At 37.9% G+C, this 27157-nt stretch overlaps 1 protein-coding gene and 1 long non-coding RNA gene across 4 annotated transcripts in view; one reads left to right on the forward strand and one right to left on the reverse strand.

Annotated features, from left to right (window-relative positions):
* Window positions 1-25609, forward strand: part of znf438 (zinc finger protein 438) — a 51175-nt gene extending 25566 nt beyond the window's left edge. For 2 of the 3 annotated variants that reach the window (XM_082151242.1, XM_082151243.1), the window contains 4 exons: window positions 7048-7122; window positions 18529-18602; window positions 20184-21795; window positions 21878-25609. In XM_082151242.1, coding sequence (XP_082007368.1) covers window positions 18554-18602; window positions 20184-21795; window positions 21878-22469 — 2253 coding nt within the window. In that variant the 5' untranslated portion in view covers window positions 7048-7122; window positions 18529-18553 and the 3' untranslated portion in view covers window positions 22470-25609. The remainder of the gene's footprint in view (window positions 1-7047; window positions 7123-18528; window positions 18603-20183; window positions 21796-21877) is intronic. The other variant, XM_082151244.1, reaches the window with a different exon arrangement.
* Window positions 2456-27157, reverse strand: part of LOC309484857 — a 50335-nt gene continuing 25633 nt past the window's right edge. Inside the window, exon 2 of the long non-coding RNA XR_014200993.1 lies at window positions 2456-3678. This is a non-coding gene — a long non-coding RNA (uncharacterized lncRNA). The remainder of the gene's footprint in view (window positions 3679-27157) is intronic.

The following is a 27157-nucleotide window of genomic DNA, read 5'->3' on the forward strand; positions in this document are numbered from 1 at the left end:
AAGATTATGAGTTACTCATAAATATGTGTGGTCTTTTATATCTTGTTCCATGACAAAATCCCTCTAGAAATGTAATACTCTGATCTGGTCTGTATTGTCATGACAGTGGCTTCTGGTTCATGTACATATGGCACTTGTTTTAATCAAATGCATTTGAAAAAAGAGACTCTTTAAATATTAATTTTCTGGACTTTGCAGAGGAGTTTCTGCATAACGCTTTAAGCCATTATATTATCCTGAAAACTTTTCAAAGCGGTGGATTATTTTCAACATTGATGAAGTTGTAACCTAGTTTCTATCACTGGGATGGTGTTCCATCAGCAGTGGGGTTTTCCATGTGAGCCAGAGGATATATTATCTCTCATTCACATCCCCCTTATTTCTCTCTCTCTCTCTCTCTCTCTCTCTCTCTCTCTCTCTCTCTCTCTCCCCCTCGCTCTCTCTCTCTCTTTCTTACCTCACATCCTGTGATTTGTTGGAGGGCTTAATCCAGGTTCTTAAATGAAACCTTGAGGGTCTCTATGGGATCAATTTGCAGGGATTTCTCCTCCCTGTTCTCCTCTGTTATTCCATCTTCCTCTTTCTTCCTTGATTTCTCCTATTCTGTCTTCGTTTTCTCTGTTGGCTGAATGCAGCATGTTTAGAGCCAGATGCATTCGGGCGTCAGTTTGATCTGTTGACGACCCACTCTCTGGTGGTTAGCCGATCAGTCTTGTCTTTAATCGGCCAATCAGTAGGGGGCCTTTGTTCTTAGGTCCAGTCTGCCACTTCCTGGCACCAGTGAAAGAGTAAATGTAAGTGAAAAAATATATAATCAAGATAGCTTCGAAAACTGGATTTGCATTGAGGTTTTTATATCAACTCCCTGAGGGAAGTGATGTTTGATTTTGCACTCTGTTAGACCTTGTCTTGCTCTGAAAAGGGAAATAAATTTTTTTTGCCTTTTAATGTGGTGCTTGAGAACAAGTGAGAGGGAGAGAGACAGACAGGAGGGTAATAGATGTCTCCGTAGGCTACTCTCACTTAAACAGGCAGAGCTCGCTGAAGGGAACCCGCGGGCCTGAATCTATTATTCACATACAGCTCTGCAGATCTTCTCTTTCAAACACATGCACACACTCACACAAGAGTGAGGAAATGAAAGCTGTCGGCTGTTAGCGCTCACAGTGCAAATGGACAAAGCAAAGGCCTTTTTGTAAAGACATGAATCTCCAGTGACTCTACAAAGACCTACTAGTAGACCCATTATGTGAGAAACAAGGGCAGATACAGTATCTGTATTGAGGTGAATGAGCTTAATGGGTAGAGTTGACTCTTGAACCGATAATGGTCTTGCTGAGTCCTGGGACTCTTAACAGCGGTTTTTAACTGAGTTTTTTTTTTATCTGCTGGATGTTGGCATCGAGAACCTGGACCTAATCAGTATTCATGGGACGTTTTTTCTACTTTTTATGCTTGTGGTCCCTTTGGATTTCTATTCTTAAAAAACTCAACTTTTTATTAAATTTAAGTTTTAATATATCGAATAAATATTATATTTGAATATATTTTTCCCCCCCAAAGATCTAATGGGGTGATTGCCATTCAACAGAAATTGCCACACTATAGTCAGTATTAATATGATGGGGTGAAACAGATTCCGCTACTCTGACAAATGATCTTCAGATTCATTTTCAGAAGTGACACACACTCTTGCTTAAAAACACAGGAGCAAATTTAGCTCAACAAGTTCAGGCAGAGTTTTACTGGAAATGCTAAATATAAAATGGTTGGTTTGAAATAACATCAAAACATTGTGTCTATACACATACAGGCTAGTGGCAGTCCTGACTTTCTTTCCTTTATTCTTCTGTCATTTTTTGTCATTTAAATTTATTTGTGAAGTAAACCTTTTTTTTTTTTCATTCTTAATGCATATTTTGTTTGTCTTATTTTAAACTATTCATTCGTGAACATTATTTTATTTAAAGTGTCTTCATTTAAGACAGTATAGTCAGTGTCAGTACAAATACACTTCTTTTTATTTTATTTTTATTAACTTATATTTTTATTCATTGTTTTATTATTTTTATATATCGTTTTATATATCATTTCACAAATTGTGAACATGATTTCACAATAAGGTGTACTGTAGTGTTAGCCTGGGAAAACCCAGACAACTTCCGGCAAATTTAGATTTGCTCTGCAAGTAGTCTGGCAAAGAGCCCATTCAAGCCCATTTCTAATCCGTCGAAATCGCAGCACCAATCAGAAACGTTGGGGCGGGCTTTACACGATGACGATCGCTCTGATTGGTTTTAGGTCTATCCAATTGCGCCCAGAGGCATTTGAGCGACGTCCGTTGGTGAAGCGCACCAACTTTTAAATGCATTATTATATTCAAATTGCAAACACATGAGGACAGTCTCCATGAAAGACCCACTGGCAGATGAATGTGCTACTACATTTCTCTCCGAAACGGTAGGAAATTAAATTAGATTTAATTGAGGATTTTAACTGTGACAAGATGATTGACAGGGCAGTTTACGTGACAGGATGCACGCGACAGATCCGTCCGATAAAGATGACGAAGTAGTATGTCCCAAAGCTTGCCTACTTTTTTGCTACACATTCAAAAGTAAATACCTTTTCTTCACAAAAAGAGTACATACTTTTATGGCGTATTGTAACTTAGGCGAATTGGGACGCAGCATATGGCTTTACACGATGACGATCGCTCTGATTGGTTTTAGGTCTATCCAATTGCGCCCAGAGGCATTTGAGCGACGTCCGTTGGTGACGCCCCTTTGGAAATGAGTTATTAATGAAGCTTTGCCAGACCATAACTCAGTTACTACTGAGAATGGTCCGGTTTTAACCAGGCTACTGTAGTGTGTAATTTTTGGGAAGTCAACCTATGCATATTTAAAAAATGCAAATAATTTGTACAAAAATAATACTATTTTAGGGAAGTATTTTCAAACATTTAAAAATAATACACACTTCTCCTTTGGAAATGGCCACAACCGTGGAAGACTAGGACCAAGTGATAAGCTCATTTAACCCCAAAATATCCATATTTTAATCCCATGGTAATGCATTTGCTTTTTTAAAAAGACTGTTCATTAGACATCATTGGTGTAGTCAGGGCCTCTTCCGTTTTGGTCACATGGCTGGTAATAATGACATCATTGAAGCTCTCCAATTGAAGTTTAATACCAGAGTCCAGGGTTGAAGGCTATAATTTTGCTTCTCTTTTTGACATGCAGTCAGTCCGGTCTAATTTAGGCCTGGGTACAGCTGTGTGCACTTCTAACCATACCCTGTTAAATCTGTTTGTGTCTGTCGCTAAACTAGTGTTTTTAAACGACAACAAAAACACCTGCTGCTGTTTTATTCAGTGATGTGCTGACAGCCATTACAGTGAGAGACTATGAAAAGGCCGCAGCATTTTACTGTGATGTTAAAAGACTATAAATGTATTTTATGTCATGTTAAATGTTAATTATACTATTTTGCTTTCAATATCAGAATGATTTTTGTCTGCTGTTAAAACTTTACCATGATCAAGCTTTCAGTGTAACAAATGCCAGATTTACATGAAGGACTTAAAAAGACATTTTACTAAAGTCAAGCTGAGCAACTTTTTTGCTAGTGAGTGCATAATCAGAATTGGACAAGAGAGTGCTGTTAGTCACACTTAAGGGTTGGAGTTGGACAAAAAGAAAAAAAGCCTGTGTCTGTATCAGGAAGCCACACTGAGCAATGATGCTGTATGGAGTCACACACAGCAGACTGTTCAGCTTTTACAGACTCCAGGTCACAACACAGGACTGCTTATAAAGTGTGTGTGTGTACCTGAGATAAATGTGTTCACTGAAAACCATTTCGGTGGACAAACACAAATACATGCACAGACTTGGCCGTCTGCTGATATTTTATCGGCAGCTCTATTGGGGTAAACACTACGCAATGTTTGAAGAGGAAATCTTTAATCAAAGAGTAATTGTTTACATTTGGAGGTGGCTTGGCCTTGTGCCACTGGGTTCGTGTGAATGATTGGTAATTTACTGTATGTGTGAGAGTGGATATAGTTGTTGAAGGAATAGTAGGCCCAAAAATGAAAATTGATTATTTACTGACCAACAGGACCCGACAACATGAGGGTGTGTGTCGGCGCCGATGGCCTCGTGGTCGGCGCGCCGATATGTAGCGCCGTTGCGCTCGGGCGGCCCGAGTTCGAGTCCCGGCTCGTGGACCTTTCCCAGTCCCGTCCCCCGTCTCTCTCCCACCTCGCTTCCTGTCAACTCTATACTGTCCTGTCACAATAAAAGGCAAAAATCACACAAAAAAAAATATAATTTTTTTTTTTATAAAAACACATGAGGGTGTGTAAATGATGACAGAGTTTTTTCTTTAAGGCAGGACCATTAAGTTTTAGACCATTTGTGCTCCAATCATGAATAGAGGGATATGCTTTTACTTTTGAATGGGAGCTGAGTGGCAGATATGATTGTGATATTGACAGTGGAGATGAATGGTGAGAGTGTCATACTGTGGTGAAACACTAAACTACATCATCCATAAGAGTAAAAAACCAGGCGACCACTAGTTGCTTTAAGATAAAGTTGTCATTTGTCATAAGTTTCTCACAATGCTGGAGTTTCTATTTAGTGCTTAAATCATGTTACATATTTAATGTTTTTTTTTAAATTGTGACAGTCTTAAATTGACACCATATGTATACTTTAGGCATCCAGAAATATTTTTTTCTAACTGTAATTATGAATATAAACACTGCTTTTTAAAAGTAAAAAAATAAAAATAAATAATACTTTTATTCAGTAAGGACACAACTTTTCTAATTTAAAACATAATCAAAACAGTAATCTATTTTAATGATAAAAGTTATATCGTTAGTGGAATCGGCCAATAGTTGTTTTTTAGTATTAGTATCGGCCCAAAAAAATTCTAGCGATGCATCCCTAGTTTCCACAAAAATATTAAGCAGCACAACTGTTTTTAACTGTGATGATAATAAGAATGTTTCTTGAGCACCAAATAAGCATAGTGGTATCTGAAAGATCACGTGACACTGAAGACTGAAGTAATGACTGCAGATAATTCATATTAAATTGTAAAATAGAAAACGTTATTTTAAATTGTAATATTTCACAATTTTACTGTTTTTTTTTCTGTTTTTTTTCTGTTTTTCTGAATAAATGTAATAAATGTAGCCTTGGTGAGCATAAATAACTTCTTTCTAAATCATAAAAAAAATTACCAACCACAAACTTTTGAACGGTAGTGTATATGATGACTTAATTTTCCTTGTATGGAAAGCAATCATAGACTTTGCTGAAGACAACCACCCTTGCAAACGCAGCGGACTTATTCTGGCAAGAATTGAGCGGACTTCGCCTGGTGAACAATAAAACGGGCGAGAAAATCTCATAGACTTGCATTACACCATACATGACAAGCACTGCTGACATTTTCTTCAGAAAATAAAGATCTGGTATGTTTTCACCATAAATTCTTGTTATAGAAGAAGTTCATGCACTGTATGTGAAATCCATTTGCAGAGTTCTTGTTGTTTTGTTATTTATGGCGGCTGCCAGCACTGCACAGTAGATATTTGGCCTCATCTCATTTGGCACATGAACTTCAGTTTAAATTCTTTTTAAATGCTCTTATCATCACTTAGATGAACGATCAATGCAAGCCAATTTAATATGATTAATGAATTCGCACTGACACACCAACATCGGACTCACATTGCTCATTATACTAATCATTACAAAAACACAGGATGTCCCACTTTCTAAAACTTCACAAATATAAGCCCTAAAGTTGATTTGTTTTATTTTAATACCACGTATTTGAGTCTCTTATACATTATTCAGAGACATAGAGAGCCACTTTGTGAAGCATTATGAATAATCAATAAGCAAACCTCAGTAATACATCGTATAAAGAGATCATTTCTCCCTTGACTGTACAGCAGATTATAGTCATACAGACGGTAAAGAGCGATTTCATACGGACCTCCCGGTGAGGTCAACGGTGTCTGGGGGCTAAACGTTATTGACTGAGTGCTTCAGCATCTGCTTGTGTCCTTGTGTGGTGCCGACTCCATTTGACCCCTACACACACACACACACACGTCCAAGGTGAGGGATGTAAGCTTTGTGTTTTACCCTGATGGGACTCCAGGGCTCTTGTCTATCACACTGTTACACTCAGAACATTCATAATTTACAGCTGAAGATTTAAAGAGGCAGCGTGTTTGCAGTGAAGGCTTGTTCCGTGTGTTTGTGGACTTTTCAGACCATGGTGTGCGAGAGCATGTTTGTGTACTTGCGTACATTAGGAAGCCCTGCTTCGAAACCAAAAGAAGGTGTTGGAACTGATTATCTCTGCTGTCTTAGATGCTCACAGAGGCTGAAGACATAGTTGCGCTGAATTAGCGTACAGGTGAATAAACTTTTCTCTTTCCACATTAATTTTTTTCCCCCGTTTCACGAGGGAGTGTCTAACAAGGGTAGTCAGTGTGGATCAAGAATGTCAAATTAATAATTTATTTCGTATTATTTATTTAGTCTCAAACAATCTTTTCTGTGTGCTGGACACATTATGTGGTTGAAAGGTCCTTTGCGGGGGTATTCATTTAATCCTTTTTCATAATTGGATAATTACAGGATCATGAAAAGACCAAATGTAAATGCCTCTGGTTGTTTAGGTCGCACATGTAAAGTTTACTCCTAACAAGTCTGTGACAGCATACGGAAGTCACACAGTCATGGATGAGATGCATAGAAAGAGTGGCCGCAAATCTCAAATACTAATTCCATATGATGTGGAAAATTTCACCGGCTGGCTTTATCATCACAGAAGTTGAACTATGTTTGCATATAGCATGGGAGTAGTAGATGAGATTTATATCTGGTTTGTGGAAACACATTTATGTAGCCGAGTGTAAATGGATTGTGCATATCCGATTGGACAGCTATCCGATCGATCCGAAGTGTAAATGGGCTTTAACTGTTTGTTTTGTGGTTGTTTCAGGTGAGCAGAGGGCTGTGGAAGGAGAAGAGGAGGATTGTGGCCAGTCTTGGGACAGAGACGCTGAAGATTCTTTGGGTATTTTTCTGAACATCATACAGAAGTCTATTGTGATATTAGTACGCTCCATGAAAGTCCCCATGAAATCAAAGTTGATCATTTGTATGAAATATAGTTTTATAGATTATTGCAGTGTTTATTATAAATAATTTATCCGTGCATGTTATATATTTTTTTAATTGATTTGCCCTTGTACTCTTTAATCAAAAACATTACCTTCCCCTCCCCCTCCCCCTCCCCCTCCCCCTCACAACAACATCTCTTCTCTGATGACGTGTACACCGGTGCGAGGGTGGGGACAGTACTTCCTCCCCTCCTGCAACCTGTCCCTCACATGAGATCAAACGACAACAATCCAGTCAAATCATGATGGACAAAATCCAAGTCTAACGCACATTTTTTTCTTGTTCAAGAAGCTGTATTAGGGATGCACCCAAATTTCGTTTTTTGGCAGAAAGTCCGAAAATATGAGCCGAGAATATATGCCGCCCCACCCCGCCCCTCAGTGTTCAGCGCTTGGGTTTTACTCTTGCTCTTGCCATTATCAGTGCGCGGTGTGGCGCTCCACTCAATATTCCGCTCGCATGCGTTTTGTGGATTAATTGCTAAATTTCACCATAATTTCGGTACTCGTGCGCACAGCGCAGCCACACAACTCGAAGGGCACACTCACAGAGAGGTGCGTTTTAGATTCCTCTTTTGCAGCTTTTTGTGATTGAACGGACACACACGCACACAAATTATTTCAAAATACCGGTCTCTGCAAGTATTCTCGTTAACACAGTTGGTTATGTCTTAAGTGAACGTAAAGAGTTGAGAAAGAAATCAGATGTGTATCATTATCAGGGTGTCCGCGCGGTAGTAAAAGGTAGTAAAAGTAGTAAAAATAATCTACCAAAATTAAGGCCCTTGAAAGGTAGTAAAAGGTAACAAATGCAATTTGACTTGGTAGTAAATTTTTCATCACCACCTCAATATACGAGTTTCCATTTTTTTGCTTAATATTTGTGTCTCCATATTTTAACTTCATCTAGCATAATTAAAAAAAATATATACGGTGCTAACAGGACCTGACGGGCTCGACATTAACGCTTGTCCGGGACAAGTGGATTTTTTGAAGGGACAAGTAAAAGAGAATTTTACTTGCCCGACCGGACAAGTAGCCTGATTAAACGTCAATTACAAAAAATATATAAATAACTAGGGAATCACTAAAATGAGAGAATTATTCTGATTGTATTTATATTTATTGTAAGTTGCGATCGATAGTGGATGTATTAGGCTACTGACGGTAACAAGGTTGCGCTGTTGAGGCTCGCGCAGCCTCTCGAGGAGAAATCCAAACAAATGTAAACTCAGTTTAAACTCAGTTAACAACATAACGTTACTGCCAGTGCCAAAATTCAAAATGTGTTTTAATATTTTTAACATATGATACAGTTTAGCAACCTCACACGACGAGTGCTGTTTTCTTGAGTACCATCACGACTGAAAATGTGACATTGCTTTTGATACAACAGTTCAATAAACAGTTCAAATTAAGTTACTTACATTTTAGACACAATATTGACTGTTTTTGTTCTGTTTCAGCAGCAAAAATAGTTCCAAACAAAGATCACAGCAGAACCGTAACGCATCTCACAGCAACACTTTGTTTCATTACTGAATGATTCAGCGTTTTGAACGAATTGGCTGAGTCAAAGATTCAATGTCCCATTCATAAACATGTCTCATTCTTGAATGAATCAGTTGTTTGAATGAATGACTCAATGACTCGCTCATTAAGACGGTCGCCTGACGCCTCCTACTGGCGGTTTACTTTCATGTTTAAAAGTATCATTCTTTGCAACGTTTCTTATTTGTATATTCAAAAATATTTTAAACGATCTCATATTCATAACATTATTTAATGCAGTTGTACATTTTCAGTGTAAATGATTTAATTTGATCAGCCCTTCCTAGGGTAACAACAGCCCTATTATCTTATTAGGCTATTCCAATTTAATCTATTGATAAAATTTTTAACTAAAGATGAAGCATACATTGAATAAGATTTGGGGGGTGGGGGGTGGCCCTTTAAAGGTGCAGATATGACAATATGCAGATTTAAATATATCAGAGCTGATTTAACACAGATGAGGATATTTCTTCAGAATAAATTATATTTACAGCACACACACACCAAAAACATTCCGGACAAGCAACTTTTTTACTCGGACAAGTGAATGACAGATTTACTTGTCCAGAGGACAAGCACATGAAAAGGCTTAATGTCGAGCCCTGAGTGAGTCGGAGTTGATAGCAATGACAAAGTGCCGAGGTTATTATTCACCTTATTAGGGCTAAGGGCTATGGTTAGGATAACTCAAGGGCTAGGGTTAAAATAAGGACAACTGAAACTCAACTCGACACTACAAAAAAAACATAATTGACAATGACAATACTTAATGATAACAAATAAACATTAGTGTACCTAATATGTATGATGGGTGTGACAGTGTCACACTTATTAGTAAGTAGTAAGTGGTGCTTTACATACCCCGCCCACCCCACCACACCCCCAAAAAAAGGGCTGCTGCTTGATGTCGTGATGGTAGTAAAAAATATTGTGGAGGTGGTAAAAAAGGTAGTAAAAGGTAGTAAATTCAGCTCTATGATTCCTGCATATACCCTGATTATATTGGATCTGTGCATTCGGTCTTAAAGTGACAGCAGCCTAATATACCTGCAGCTTAGTCATTAATATTAATCAAACAACAAAACACAAAGATTTTAACAAAGATTAATCTATATTTAATTTATACAGTGAACACTTAAGTGTTATTTTATTTAAATAAATGTTTAAATTCAGTATCATTAAAATTATTGAATTTAATTCAAAAGTATCATATTATACAAAAATAAGCTAATTTGAAATAAGAAAAATAAGAAAATAATTCAAAGCATTTTTTAAGAGCATCCAGAATTTTCGGTTTCTGTCCAGAATTTTCCTTTCAGTGTTTCCCTACTGTATATACTTCACAGTAGAGAAGAAAAGAGTATTGCAGTTTCTGTTTCTTGGCAACTTTAAGGTGCAGTCACATTTTAAAAGGTGAAATAGTAATTTCAATAGGAATCCATGTGCATCCCCACACAGATTTTGCAATGTGTTTAAGATGGTCATCCAGGTTGTTGGCAAAATGTCACCTAAAATTTCACTGTGATCGCACCTTTTAAACTCGGGTGTGATTTACTGACCATACGACTGGAAAAAGCTCACACTAGGGGTGTCTAAACTCGGTCCTGGAGGGCCACTGTCCTACAGAGTTTAGCTCCAACTTGCCTCAACACACCTGCCTGGAAGTTTTTAGTATGCCTAGTAAGACCTTTATTAGCTGGTTCAGGTGTTTAATCTAGGTTGGAGCAGGATTGGAAACCCCTGGCTCACACAGTTAAAATGTCATTGCCATTGCAGTTGTTGCTCTTTGGCTGCCAGATCGGTTTTATATTCCATTGTATAAAACAATCACTTGACCTTGTTTCCCTGAGTATTCTTATTCTCTTGTGGCACAGTGACACAGTTGATCTTTATTTAAGCTGATATAGTTGAGGTCATATTTGCAAGGACTGCTGTTACCACAGTCCTGCACGGCAGCCCACTGCAATAATGCTAAGCTGTTATTGATAGGCCATGGTGCTTCATTACCAGTCATTATAAAGTCTCAATGGGGAGCTGTTGTAGTCATTACTTGGCATACAGTCTCATTCTTTGTGCATCATTGATGCTTGTCGCTCACTTTCGAGGCAACAGGGGAATGTTTTGCATTTAGGTCTAGTCATGTTTTTTTTTGTTTTTTTTGGGGTGATATAGTGTATAGTACATAGTCTACAGTATTAAGTTCTGGATCCAGCTGTACATTTCCTGTGTTTACAGGCAATGAGCGACCAAGGCCTTGACAAATCCCTTTTGGAGCGTCTCAGGAGATCCGAGAACTCCCTTTGCTACCATCGACCTCGTTATAAAATAGACAGCTGTTTCAGTCCCATTTTCAAAACAAAAAATGGAAATTTGATATTTAATAACATGTTCAAAACTTGTGCTCTTTCAAAGCTTTAGGTCTTTTGGAAGTGTTTTAAAGCTGCGTATTGGTAATTGTGACAGCTGTCAAATAGGGATGTGCGCAATGCATCACTAATTTGAAAGTCGTTTAAACAGAAGTTTTGTTACCGACTAGTCTAAAAGTAAGAAACCCTCTACTGTGTGTGTGTGTGTGTAATATATGATCCATTTGAGCACTTAATCTGTGAATCAAACAGATTTATCAAGGAATTTAAGTGAATATGCAATGGGCATTTGCCTGCTTCGGCTATCACACCTACAGTACAGGCCAAAAGTTTGGACACATTACTATTTTTAATGTTTTTGAAAGAAGTTTCTTCTGCTCATCAAGCCTGCATTTATTTGATCAAAAATACAGAAAAAAATGTAGTATTGTGATATATTATTACAATTTAAAATAATTGGTTTTCAATTTATTATACTTTTAAATTATCATTTATTTCTGTGATGCAAAGCTGAATTTTCAGGATCATAACTCCAGTCTTCAGTGTCACATGTGACATCCAGTCTATCACATGATCCTTTAGAAATCATTCTAATATTCTGATTTATTATGAGTGTTGGAAACAGTTCTGCTGCCTAATATATTTGATGAATAAAAGGTTAAAAAGAACTGCATTTATTCAAAAAAAAAATGTTCTAATAATATAAATCTTCTTTACTATCACTTTTTATCAATTTAACACATCCTTGCTGAATAAAAGTATTGATTTATTTCAAAAAAAGAAAGAAAAAAAAATTACTGACCCCAAATTACTGACCAGTAGTGTATATTGTTGTTACAAAAGATTTCTATTTTTAAAACATTTTAACTTTTTTTCTTTTTTTCTTCATCAAAGTATCCTGAAAAAATATTAAGCAACAGAACTGTTTCCAACTTTGATAATGAATCATCATATTAGAATGATTTCTAAAGGATCGTGTGATAGACTGGAGTAATGAACCTGAAAATTCAGCTTTGCATCACAGAAATAAATGATAATTTAAAGTATAATAAATTGAAAACCAATTATTTTTAATTGTAATAATATATCACAATATTACTTTTTTTTTCTGTATTTTTTATCAAATAAATGCAGGCTTGACGAGCAGAAGAAACATCTTTCAAAAACATTAAAAATAGTAATGTGTCCAAACTTTTGGCCTGTACTGTACGTGCATGTCCTGAATATGGTTATGCATGGCTCTAGTGGAATTATGCCAGTTTGAAATGGCACAGCTTACATAAAACTTTTCTGTTTTATCTCTAATTCAAAATACTCTCGCACCGTGTTTGTATTTTGAGGGGTCATTTCTGCGCTCTCTGTGACTGACACGAAGAAAACGCATCTGAGGTCAAATAAAAAGATTAGGCCCTACCTCTTGAGGTAGCCTATTATTTTTCCAAGTGTTTTATTTTAATGTGCTATTTAAAATGCTTTTAAATGTATCAAAGTTAATTGCGCAGGGAAGAAGGGGGAACCGCTAACGGTAAACGGAAGTTTTAAAATAAATAAAACGAAAGTGAACGGCAGGTGCAAGTTCATAGCCGACTGCTGCCCATACAGACAAAACACAACTTAAACGCCTAGGCCTGGCCTTCTCTCCTCTTCCACTGTCGTCACTCCTCCTCTTATCCTTCAGAGCTGGGACTCCAGACTGGTGCACCGCACAGTGACGTTCATTAACACTCGCGCCATCGGCCTCTCTCTGTTTTCACGGCTCGCGCCCTGATTCTTCACAGTAACATTAAAATGACAGTAATTTGAACGATTCAATCTTGTGTATTTTTTTCTGTGTAATAGATTATTGTTTTCAGTGTCGACTAGTAGCAGCTGTCCAACAGACTTCACTTGTGAACCTTGTCTATGTAGTTTTTCCATTTTCTCAGGCACATTGGACCTTGGGAAGTTTTCTCTGAAGGGATTTTGAATGTTCTTTCTTTTGTTTTGATTAATTGAATCTGGCTTTAGTGTAGTCTTGTACGTAGAGTAGCTCTGACCTGATTAGTTCCGTTGTAACTGCGTAACACTTTATTTACTGAATGTTTAGGTATGATAAATGCCTTCAATCAATAAATAACTCTCCAGACCCCAGTGTGCGGTTTTGTCTCGCCTCATAAATGCCTTCTCTAATGAGTGGAGAGAAATTTCTCATTAACAGACTGAAGGTTGAGCCTGCTTAATTTAACAGCTTTACTGTTGGTTACCGTGGTAATTACAGCCTCGCTTCACTTTGATCTCGCCAGACAATGTTTCCCAGATTCTCCAACTCATCAGAGAAACAGCTGCTATATCAGAGAGACCCTCTCTATGGCAGGGAAATGAGAGACAGCTCCTCCATCACATGACACACGCTCTGAAGTCTAGATTTACAACTGGTGCCTTTGTTGAACACAATGTGCGTGATTCCTGCGAGATTTCAGAGGGGACAGAGGGTAAAACTGCATGCCGAAGCTTAAAGAGATACTTCACCCGAAATAAAAATTGCCATCATTTACTCACCAGATTGTTCATGCTGCTTTTATACAATGTAGGTTAATGTTGACAAGGGGCTGTCAAGCGGCAGAAATGATATCTCATAGCTCATATTGGTTACTTTTATGATGCTTTTGGTATTTTCTTATATTTGGAAAAGAGAAGTGAAGTAAGAAAGTCATACAAGGAACGTCATGAGTAAAGGTGACCGAATTTTCATTTTTATGTGATCTATCCGTTTAACCCTGAGAGCAGAGAGTGAGAATACACTTGTCTGTGGATATAAAAGCAATGTTGGCCACTGATCGCACGCAAACACAACCGTGTTTATGTGCAAACAGACTTTCTTTTTGGTTCTACCCTATCTAGATAACCGTTGCTCGTCTTATTACTTCTTTAAAGCTACCCGAGTTCACTCTTAACTCCCTGGGGTCTCCAGACCTGAACAAGTACTGAGGCAGGAGTATCTGCATAAGCTTTGATGCTCAGTTTCATATTCTCTAACATTAAAAATGTGCATATTATAACAGGCTTCTTTTCCCTGGCCTCTCTGTTCTGATATTATACACAGTTGAAGACAGAGATCTTTAACCACACCCTCCATCACTCAGGAAAACTTGATGCAGGTCTTTGTCTTTCTTTCTATGGTCCTGTAAAGTTGGCCTTCCTTGCTTTGGTTTTCTCTCTTTTGGTCTTGGTAACTTTTAAGTGTGTTGTTAATTTTTTTTTTTTTTTTTTTTAAGGCCCATTCTCACCAAGAAAGATAACTATAACTATAAAGTTTTAATAATCTTTCTTATTCTTTGAGAATAGCAAAGTCCACACCACAGCTATAATGATAACGACAGAGGAATGATTTTTTTTTCTTTTTTTTTTCTCTCAGTTGATGAACAATAAAAACATCAATTGACAGCCAATCTGAATCTTAGACGACTTTAAAGAGCTTGAACATTTGCTGTGCTCTTAGAATAAACAATGTTATTGTCAGTTGGTGTGGACGCTAATATAGTTATTAGTTATCTTTATAGTTATTGTTCTTTGTGGGCAACTGATAAAATAATAAATGTAGGGCTTCTGTCTAAAAATAAAAATGTTGTCATAATTTACATAAACACAAAAGAAGATATTTTGAAGAATGTCGGTAACCAAACAGTTGATGTGTCCCATTGACTTCCATAGTATTTTTTTTTTCCATACTATAGAAGTCAATGGGGCCCATAAACTATTTGGTTACTGACTTTCTTTTGTGTTCAGCAGAAGAAAGAAATCCATACAGGTTTGGAACAACTTCAGGGTGAGTAAAATTATGACAGAATTTTTATTTTGGGTGAAGGATCCCTTTTAAGATAGCATTAGCAAGCATTAGTACCATTTATACTGTGCAACCCTATACTGAAAGGCAAAAAGAGAGAAGTGTAGGGAAATTTGGAAATGAGAGCATGATGAAATGATGAATGATGATGAAACAAGGAAAAGATGTTATGGGATTTGGTTGAAGGTGGAGTGTGAGGGGTTTATGCAGTCTTTTCTACTGTGTGACCTACTTAAGGAATACAAATGTCACACCAAACAGCAAAAGGTCGTTTAAAGGTTCTTTAAGGTGACTCACATAGACTTAGCCTCTGGCCACAGTCTTTTACACTTTCATTATGGTTTCTTGGCCTTCCACATACACCCCCTGATCATTTCATCTAGGTGAATGCTATTATCGAACACAAATCCTGTGCTATCTGTCTTCTCGCTTCTTTATTGGAGAATCTAAAATTGAGCTAAAATTACCCATCTAAATTCAAAATTGTAGCACTTGGCTCCCTCCTACTGTGAACATTCATGCAACATCAACCCAATTGCTGAGAATCTTTTTGGCTGTCGCAGTCACTTCATATCCAACACTTCACCGTGGAGGTGACACACACTAAGTTGCCCTTGGCGACTGCATTCCGTGGGTCAAAGTTCAATACCTTGATTTACAGCATCCTGTCTGGTCGGCTCTGCGGAAATGAGGCTCCTCACCACAGCGTCTTCAAGGGAAAAAAAAGCATCACTGCCAAGAGAAATTGACACACGGTTATCTTTTGGCTCCTGCAAACCATACTTTCCTGCAGAATCCTTATATGTTTACTACTAATATTATTATTATTAACAAATTCTATTCATATAAAATCATGTAACACATTTTTTATAATTTATTTTATTTTTTATTTTATAATTACAATTTTTTTTCTTATTTAGTCTAACATTGTTTTTCTATACAATTTTCAAGCTCCAAAAAAAAAACACAAAGGTGACATAAATTGGTTTCTTTTGCAGTTGTCCACAGTCGTATTCAGAAGGTCTACAGGTTTGACATCAGTCAAGACAAACATCACTGGTCTTCTTTGATATCAAACCTGGTGTGATGCATTTTGACACTATATTTAGATGCACACAGAAGCGATTGAGATTTGCAAGCTGCTATGATTTTTTTCACTGAATAACAAATTTCATTCTATTCCTCTCAATAAAAGTTTCAGAAACGTTGGAACACACTGCATTAATCATACTATCCAATACTTCTGTGTTGTTTTTCGAGAGTCCTCATTCCCATTCACTTCCATCATTAGAAAAAGAACAGCCAAGATATTCTATAAAATGTATTTGTTTGTAAATCCAGTGATTTACATTGAAATGGTTCATCATTGAGAATATTTTGGTTCTGTATTCTCTCGTCTTTCTGATTCGGGATGCTTTCCTTATTGATTAGTCCACATCTGCGTGTACAGGCAAGCCTGTAGTTTTGAAATTGGAATAGATTTTTTCCCTTCCCCATTGATTGGCTTAGGTGACAGCTAATTACTCAAGAGTGTGTTTGTGCGTGTGTTATGCACAGTTGATATTATTTCATGTGGTTCTTTTGTTAGGGCGCTCTAGTTGACTGACATGTTTTAACATCTGTTGTATTGTTCCTGCAGAGCACAGTCTTTTTGCAGGCGCATGTACGTAGCATGTTACGGTGTACTGGCATGTTTGTGTTTTCATTTCCTCTGGTTAATATTTTGTTGCTGTGGCTGTCACAAGATAAGATACTGCAGGTGTGTTTGTGTGTGTGTGACGTTCCTGCAAAAACTGTGTGTCCATAAGTCTGCTGTGGAGAAGCAGTCTCTTTCAAACAAGGAATTAAAAAACAGATTAGCAAACAGTGGTGTTTTCTATGAAAATGTCTCGTCTTCTGAGAGAGACAACTGACCTTTCACTCAAACACACACACGCACTTGTACTCGTACACATCCAAACAACAATGCAGTAAGATAATCTAACCTCTTCATATGCATTTAAGGATGATGTCACAGATACAGTAGCCTCAAAGCATTTGGACAGTATTTATTCAGTCTTTCTAAACCATTTTCCAAATGAATTTTATTGATCTTATTTGGAATAATTCATCCATGCATATCTTAAATGTTTTTTTTTTTTTTTGAGCTTGTATTTTTTTAATCAAATATCATAACTGACATGACTTTTCTGGTGACATTCAGACATTTAGTTTGCTTAAACTCCACTTCACTCCAATGTACGTCACAATACGGATGGAAAATATGTATTGCTACTGAGTTTAAACGTGTACATTTCATCACATTAGATGCAAACATTAAAGTAGTGGCATTTGGAATTTAACTTTTAACCAACTGGTATCAAGCTCATAAGTCTTTGACTTAAGGGTCCAAATACTTTTTTGGGCCACTTTTAGGGACATTCAAATGCCTACATGTACATTTTTTTTAAACTACATAATTCTCATACTTCCATTTTATGTTATTTTATAGTTTTGAAGACTTTACTATTATTCTAAAGTGTGGAAAATTTTAATAAATAAAGAATGCGCAAGTGTGTCCAAACCTTCAACTGGTCGTGTACTTAAATTAAGGAAAGCTTAAAAAACTAAATAATCAGATAATGCTTTCTCTGGGTAAATTTGTGAAATAATAACACTCTTTTTGTTTTCATATCAAACAGATCAGTGGAGCCTCTCTTTGAGCTGGGATATTATCGTTAAATTCTCTGAAGAAACTTGGCTTAGAATGTTTAGCATGTGCAGTTTATTGTCTCTTCATCTTTTTCCTATTTTGTTTATTTTCACACGTGTTAACGACTTCACAGCTTGCCCAGAACAACAGGGGAATTAGCCAACACAGGCTTGATTAAACAAGCGAAAATATGGTACGACAGACCTGTGTTGTGTTTAGAGATCGGGAAGTTTTTAGAGGCGTAGAGATATGACAGATGTGCAGTGCATGTAAGTGTGTGTATCTGTGGCAGTCATAGCTCATGGCCGCTGGATATGGATGTTCTAGCCAGAACGACCGTGTGTGTCCACCTCTCTTATCTCCTGCAGATCCCTTCCTTTCATCTCTTTTCAGACCTACAGGGTACTGGACAAACCCCCTCCCTAAAATATAGTCCCCCTCAACACTCACACGCACATCAAGGCTGCTATCTCACTGCCACAGATGAGGACCTTCATGTACAGGCCAAATGGCACCCCCCCCCCCCCCCCCCCCCCCCTCCCGATCCTCGTCCCACTACCACACGCACATTAGGGTTGGTTCCCATCTCACCTGGCTCATTCCAGGGTCCCCTCCTCCTCGGTTAGCCATCTTCCCCTCCCTTATCCTTCCCCTCCTGTTGTTTTTCTGCCTTTGCCTCGACTCTAATCTGAGCCTGTGTGACATCTGGAATGTCCTCTGGTTTTGATCGAGATAGTCAGGGAAGGGAAGGGAGGGGGGGGGGGACGCAGGCGGAAACATCTAAACACTGTAATTTAAAGAATCTATTGTGTTAATTACACAGCAGAGGTTCAGTTCTGTTCTCTGTATTTGTTTTTTTGTTCAGGATCTTCAGTGACAGTGTGGCAGACATGAAAACCCAAGAGCACCGTTCCAGCCCTCTGAAATCACACACACAGAGTGAGTATAGAGATAATAATATGCAGTCTTATGAAGCACATCTTTTAGGGTCAAATGATAATATTGTTGCAGTTGTAGTCACGAAAATGTTGTCTGCTTTTGTAGTATATAGATTAATCATCAGATTACTTTTAATTGTTTAATGTACATCATACAGACATTTTTTTAATCCATTCAGCTCAATGTATCCATTAAAATAAAGATGGCTTTCTGTGTGAACGTCCTTTAATCGTGACACTTATTTTCTAATTGTTCTCTGATGAATCTGACCACAAAGAACCATCATTAATAACACTGTAACTGATCACAAAATTGGTTAAAAGCCCCCTTTTTATGTTTGTGCATAACTGCTACTGAATTTAGATCAATGTGAAATGTCTTAAGTTGGAAAAAGAAATTAACTTCAAAAGTAATTTCCGTGTACTCTTGTACCTGTCTATCCCTAGAAGTCATAAAGAATTATACTACAAAATTAGGCAATTTTGTAACGTTAGCCCATCAGGTAAGTCCCCATGACCTATTGACCAACATCTGGCCTGCATTCCTTTACACATTGGTGAGGTGTAAACACACACGTATGCACACTGAATTCATTCTCACAAACACATTCTGGTTTTTACAACAAAAAAACAGACCTACACACAGATATATGTGGTGGCCGGAGCGTAACCTTTCTACTAACATAAACACCAGATCTCACCTTTGAACTCTTCACCTTTCATTCTGCTAATTGGTCCGTGATGCTCTTCGTTTTCTTCATGAACATTACTGTGGCTAAAAATAAGTCCCTATTTCTTTCACCTAAAATAGAGTACTCTCCACTCCTTCTGCTGTTCTCATCTTCCCCTTTTAGGCCTGGTGAAAGCCAGCTCTGTATGATGTTTCTTTTTTTAACCTAATTAATTCTATAGTTGCCTAAATGGAATTAGGAATGACCCTGCTTTGCACATACGGACTTCTGAAAAACCGTGGAAACATCCTTTACATTTTTTCCATCTTCATTAGAAATCTGATGATCTGATGCATTTAAACTGATAAATGCATATTTTAAATGCACTGTAAGCCACTTTGGATAAATGTGTCTGCCAAATGAATAAATGTAAATGTAATTTTTCTTTTTTTTTTTTTTTTTTTTACTACTGAGCTTTTTCATATATTTCCCATTAGTTATTTTTCATGTCAGCCGTTATATTAGACAGAAGTCCGCAAGGTTCACAGTCATGATGTGTTTTGAATATAGTTTAACGGTTATTCCTGTTCTTGTATTAAAGCTTCCTCTGCTGGGCCATTTTTATGCTTTAAAGTAGGGTAATTTCTTCTGCATTTGTGTGTGTGTATGTGTGTCAGCGTGAATTAGAAAGCATGAGAAGTTATAAGACTTTGTGAACTGCAGCATGAACAAGAGCAATACGCTGAGCTTGAATCAAAGCCTTTGCCCCCGGGGTGAATTGGTGTATGTGTGTAAGAAACAATGTAAAAGAAGAACAGGGTTAGACCCTTTTTTTTATATTCGCTTTAGTTCTGTACATCTGATTTCTTAAATGACAAAGTTGAAGGTGTTATCTTATCTTGTTTTGACAGGTGATGCACGACCCCACTCCCAAATTAAGGGTCTCCAGTTTCGCAGCATTGCACCCAAAGCCCCAGCAGTGGTTCCATCATCTGCAGTTCTGTCCTGCCAACCTCCCTCAGCCCTTCCAGAAGCATCCACGGCTGTCAGCCCTAAATCCATCCTGGTCCCTGCCCAGAACTATGCACTCATGCAGGTGGCTGGACAAGAGGGAACCTTCTCATTGGTGGCCTTACCTCAGACACAACAGCAACAGCCAATCCAGAAGAACCTTAAGCTGCCTATTCCTAGATACCAACCGGTGAGAAGCAAGAGCGCTTCAGAAAAAGGCAGTAGCAAGTTGCCGAGTCCAGCCAAAGTTTCTACAACCACACAAGCTCAATCATCTGCTGTGAAATCAGAACAGAGTTCAGACCCAGTATCTGAGCAGCTTATAATAGACACTCCTACTTCGTCTGAAATCAACATTGCACCATTGTTCCCAGGTGCACAGACGGATCGAAAAATGGAACAAAAGAGCGATACCCGTCCACTCAAAAACCAGCAGTACCCTTCTGGAACCTCCCTTGTTGCCCCTGTCAAGAAAATCTCACCAGTTAAAACCCAAATAGAGGGTCCAACCTCGACTGGCAGTGCCATCACAGTTCTCTCTCCCACTATCTTTAGCAAAGCTGTTCAGATCATTCCATCTCCACCCAAGGGCAAGCTGCCCATCCTGCCCTATGCCAAGGTGAAGAACTCCCTCCTGGTACCAACCAGCCTTGCCAGCACCCCATTCTCAGACAAGCAGACTGTGAGCGGAGCCAAAAGCATCCTGAAAAGCCCTCCAGACAACAACATCAAGTCCGTAGACAGCCAAGTTAAAAGTGAAAGCCTGAGCCAAGACCACAACAACACCCAATTCAAGAAAACTCCAGGCAAGAAACGTGGGAGGAAGAGGAAAACCATGGAGGATATTCTGGCCTTTGAGGCCCGAAAGAAGAGATCCTTGTCATTTTTCAGTAGGAGGGTACCTGAGAAACCTCCAGTTGGTGTTCCAAATTCTGCCTCTCAAGAGAAGTTGCTGGACATATCCAAAAAGTATCGTAGTATTCGTCCCAAGCCGGTACTGGTAATGGAAACCGCTATTCCACAACTTGTACCACTTCCTCCTTTGTCAACACCAGACAACCCTGATCAGGAACTATTATTAGGACAGCAGATATCAGGAAAAATATTGAGTGCCCCCCAGTCTTCACAAGCTACTGATCAGCAGCCTATGGCAGATTGTAAAGGTGGTGGAGGTGTGTTTTACACAAGTCGTCCACTGTACCGATGTCCTACCTGCAGTAGGTGTTTCCAGTTCAAGCATCATTTGCAGAGCCACATGAACAGCCACAGTAACCTGCGGCCCTATGTCTGCCCGGTATGCAGGAAGGCCTATGCTCACTCGGGCAGTCTTAGCACTCATATGAAACTGCACCATGCGGAAAGCAGGCCCCGGAAGAGCCTTTGCTGTGAATTCTGCGATAAGTCATTTGGCTATGTGGGTGTCTACTTCAGCCATTTGAGAGAGGTGCACCGGGTAATACTCACCGTTGAGCCATCCATCAGTCAACATGAAGAAAACATGTCTGTAGAAGAGTGAGTAACAAACATTGACTCTTGAGCGTTGGCTCTTGCTAAAGCCTTCTTGTTCTTGACATAGATGTTCCTTGTCTTGCAGGTCTTCAGATGCTGATGAACAGGCCTCAGAACAGCGTGTTGACCCAGTCGAGCTACAAATTAAGTGTGGGCGCTGCCAGGCTATCACACCTACCTTTGCTGACATGAAGCTGCATTTGTTGTACGTGCACGGAGAGGAGGTCCAGGTCCGACCGAGGGATGGGGCCATGCGCGGGGGCCGTGAAGCAGAGGATGAGCTGGTCAAACATGCAGCACATTACTGGAGGCAACTCAATGAGAAACGCAACCTAGTGCATTGCGGCACCTGCAATGAGGAGTTCTTCTCTTTTTCCAAGTTCAAATGCCACCTCCATTCTCACCATCAAGGAGCTAGAGAGAGTCGAGAAGAAGAGGAGGAGGAGGAAGAAGAGGAAATGTTAGGTAAGGAGGGCCATGTATTAAGGGGCCTCAATAAAGGTATATCCCTGAGGGTGGGATCTCAATTTAACTGCATCCTTTGCAGTAAGGTGTTTAATAAGAGACTAGAAGTTATTGAGCATTGGAGGGCACAGCACAACTGTGAAAATCCCACCCTTCTTTGGGATGTCCTGGACTTCAAAGGGGAGAACAAGCCTACTGATGGGCCAAATTAACTGCAAATGGGTAATTTATTATTTGCTTCACGTGTCGATTGTGTGGTTTATTCAGAAAAAAATCCACTAATAGACTTTAATGTTGTTGTTGATGTTTTGTTTTGCACTGTTTTTAATATCACAAATGTTGTTTTGTAATGCTTGAATTTTGTAATGTTTATTTGTTTTATTTTTGGTCTTTTTTCTTTAATGTTTTATGCATAAACACATTATGAAATAATCCATAACATTCAAATCACAAACCTCAAATTCTATCAAAAACATTTCCATGGCCCAGTTGTAGATGTAATTTAACTGCTAACAAATGAAAGACCCAAGGATGATAATCATAATTTTTAAGGTTTGTGGAGACATAGTGTGCTAATAACTGCTTCAGCTAAAGTGAATCAGGTGAAACAGACTAACAAAGGCTCATCAAAAACACATTGGCACTCAGACAAATTGAAAATTTGCAGTAGACTGAATACAAATTGGTCATGATTAGCATGCTTGAAATAACATGTCAAAGAACATTCAAAGTAATACGAATTATCAGTGACATTCCACAAACATAACCATAATCACACAGTTTCAGTCCTCATTCCACCACTAAAATAAATACTGCCGGAAAACCTCTGCTGACAGTCATTTTTCAGTCTACGACAAACAGGTCCACTAATAAATATTTAAAATATCCCTGAGAATATAAAACTCAATTTGGCCAATCTTCAACTGCTAGGTTTAGTATGAATGTGTGTGTGTGTGTGTGTGTGTGTGTGTGTGTCATAAATATTCTGTGTTGTATTTTTGGATGGAAATGTTATATATTTAAAAGAATTTTCCATGGTGAAATGTGTGGTGCTTAATTTATATTATCAGTCTATTCTAACATATTTGTTTTCAAAAAAATATATTTCAGGGTAAAGGAATGTTAAAAACCCTCTCAATTGTTATATATGTATACTTGTATAGATAGATTACAAATATATATATAAAAAATACTATATACAAGCTGTATATTGAAAATATATATTTACCCAAAGACTTCCCCTCCTGTTTTCTCCTAAAAAAAAAATCAATAATTAAATATATTTATTTGTTAAAATGTCTTAAAGGGTTATTTCACCCAAAAATGAAATTTCTATCATTAATTACTAACCCATATAACGTTCCAAACCCGTAAAACTTTCGCTCATCTTCGGAACACAAATGAAATCCGAGAGCTTTCTTACCCCCAGATAGACTGCAACGTTATCACCAATTTTAAGGCCCAGAAAGGTTGTAAAGACGTCGTTAAAATGGTCCATGTGACTACAGTGGTTTAACCTTAATGTTATGAAGCGAAAATTACTTGTGCGAAAAACCACGAAAATAACAACTTTATTCAACAATTTCTTATCTGCTGTGTCAGTCTCCGACGCTGTTCACGTGAGCACCACTACGCAGGAGCCGGCCAATACTGAGCCGGCGCTCTGACTTAGAACCCGGAAGCACTGCGCTGTGTTTACAACTTGAAAAGCATTAGAGACTGACTGGGCAGAGAAGAAATTGTTGAATAAAGTCACTATTTTTTTGTACTATTCCCTATCTCTCTGGACCATTTTAACGATGTCTTTACGACCTTTCTGGGCCTTGAAATTGGTGATAACGTTGCAGTCTATCTGGGGGTCAGAAAGCTCTCGGATTTCATCAAAAAGATCTTAATTTGTGTTCTGAAGATGAACAAAGGTCTTACAGGTTTGAAACGACATGAGGATGAGTAATTAATGACAGAAATTTAATTTTGGGGTGAACTAATAACCCTTTATTAGCAGCTTTGCAGCTTCAACTAGGCTACACTACCAGTCAAATGTTTGAGCAGACTTGACAGAGTTCTCAATGTTTTAAAATACATTTTATAAACGGTATGTAAAAGTCACCTAGGTGTGAATTATTATTATTATTATTATTATTATTATATATTTTTTTATTATTATTATTATTATTATTATTTTACAAAACTAAACTTTTAATTAAAGTGCAAAGAAATGGATGATGCGGCCTATTAGTAAAGAATAAGCCGCTAACAAGTGTCCAGCAGACATGGCATCTCCTTCAGAACTGTTTAAAAAGCATCCCAGGTGGATACTTAATGAAGTTTGTGGAGAGAATGAGTGCAGAGCTGGAATCTGGGCAAAGATTGGCTACTTAAACGCTAAAATACACTGCACGATTTTTACCCTGATTTGCAGTCTGGAGTCGTCGACTCAAGTTGCTGAATGTTATGGGCAAGATGGAGATTTTGGGCAGTCAAAGTTGACAAATTTGACAGAAAACCACATATTGTATAATGCACACAGACTCAAATTCCATCTAGTCGGAGGATATAAAATATATTTGATATTTTGAGTTGATTTAAAAAAAGTTTGTTGTGTTTGTAACAACTTGAAAGTCTGGTAGCGTGTATTATATGATGCCCAATTTTTGTCTGTAACCATTTACAAGTGTATAGTCAGCAAGTATATGATGCCTAGTTTTTTAAATCTGTAGTGTATTCCAGCCTTAACATAATTCTATTTGTTATTTCACAGTTGACTTCACTATTATAAAAATATGGACTTTAGAAATGATAAAGAATGAGTAAGTGTGTTCAAACCTTAGACTGGTGTACGTTCTGTAAACGGTTATCTACTTGAACGGGTGCTATGTAAAGCGAACTGATAAAGTTCACTAACATTACTTTCTTGGCAACAAAACAAGCCATAAATCCCAAAGCACCAGTTGAATTCATATTTTAGATAACCTAAAGTCAACAATTTTATCAGTCATCAAACAGACAACTGCTGCTTGTCTTGTTGAAATTACCCCTGAAATGTTATCATTGTGGAACTTACTCTTAAGAGAATGAAAAGAAATGTTTTGTTTAAATGGTCTTAAAGTGATGGATTGTTTTATGATGGGTAAAATACTTTTCAGGCTCTACGCCTTAATCAACACTTTCTGTGTGGTTCAAAGCCATTAATGACAAGTGTATGGTAGCTTTTCCAGTTCTGAAGATTTCCCTGCCACTGTGATAGTTAAACTTCTCTGTTTGTGGCTTAAACCAAGCTCTGAATAGCAAGAGAGAGCGTCGTCCCTGCATTGATTATTGGTGCCTAAATAAAAATATCTAACTACAATAATGTTCTGTGTGTTTATTGTATGCCACAACCTACTGGCTGTCTGACTTCCAGCATCTCTCTAATGAACACATAAGCTGCTGCATCTTAAGGATTACCTTATTCCATACAAAGACATTTACCGCAAGACTTCATTTGTAGGTTGCACAGAACAATGAGCAGTGTAAGGCAAGAATTAAATCAATTTCAGCTGGACACATGATGGATTCATATTAGTCAGTGTATTTTATGCAACAACCTATATTCACTGAAGAAGTGCTAATGCTTCTATAATGTCTGCTTGAATGTCTTACATCATTAAATTATCACAATATGTCATCATTATATTGTAATATAGACACATTTTGAACAACATTAGAAAGAACGGCTTTCCTCGGTGTGATTTTAATCACAAATGCAACATCTGGTATTTTACAAGTATATTGCTTATGATTGTGAATTAAGGTTTTTCCTATCACATTTTTATATTGTATTCCTCAGTGCTTCCTGAGCAGCTCAGCCTCTGATTTATAGCCTACATTAAATGATCATAACTTCTCCGTCCCAATAGTGCAGTCACTTCAGATGCAAGTAGTGAAGGAACGTCAACACCGATGCATATTCCTCTTTAATCTGTGTGGCACTCTTTCTCACTTCTACTTTCTCTCCCTTCGCTCCAGAAACATGATCACTCGCAAGAGATCAAAGCCCATCCTTCTAACAGGATTAGAGGATGGAGCTTTAGAAGGAGAGTGTCTGTTTTAAAGTAAATGAAGGATGTAGGGTTGTAGAAAAGAAAGGCAGAAAGGAGGTTGCAGGGAGAGAGAACGGAAGTAGGAGGAGATGGCAGAGACAAGATAGTGCTGGGGAATAAAGCAACAAGAAACGGCAGAAGAAAATGGGAGAAATGACGGAGAAATCATTTGCAGAGATGACCATGATGAGGAGGATGAGGATGAATTCTTCATGAACTATGATGAATGGATACTGATAAAAGAATGATAGCCAGTGACAGAGAAAGTTCTCACACCCCAAAAAAAGAAGCAGCCATTTTAATACACCATTAACCTGCATGGAGACTAATGGGAGCAAGAAGCTGTATCGATCTGGTTTGTTTGGAGGAGGAGGAATAGAGAGATTATGTTGAGCTGAAGATGAATGAATAAAGTAATGGGTGTGTCTAAAGTAGATAACAATCACCTGCATTTACAGACCCGGAGTGTGATGTGAACTGAGTGAACACATGCACTGGAATGAGAAGTTTAGCAACATTGAAAGCTGTTAGATGACCAGCACTTTATGTGCATCTCACATGTTGTACTTAATATGATCCATTCGATGTTATAGAGGATATTCAATAATAAAAATGTAGGATAAGACTTTAATTGGTCCACAAGGAATTGACTGGAATGTAAAAAGCAAATTGGTAAAACATTATCTACATCCTAAAAACAACATACATTTTTTTGGGTGCAAAATTGCGTTTTCGCCCATTGGCAAATAGGTTTTTCTTGTTTTATGTGTAAACCTGACTAAATATACATATAGTTTGGAGTCAAGTAATTTTTTTTA

This window comes from Leuciscus leuciscus (genome assembly GCF_965113295.1).
Source record: "Leuciscus leuciscus genome assembly, chromosome: 21".
NCBI classification, from domain to species: Eukaryota; Metazoa; Chordata; class Actinopteri; order Cypriniformes; family Leuciscidae; genus Leuciscus; species Leuciscus leuciscus.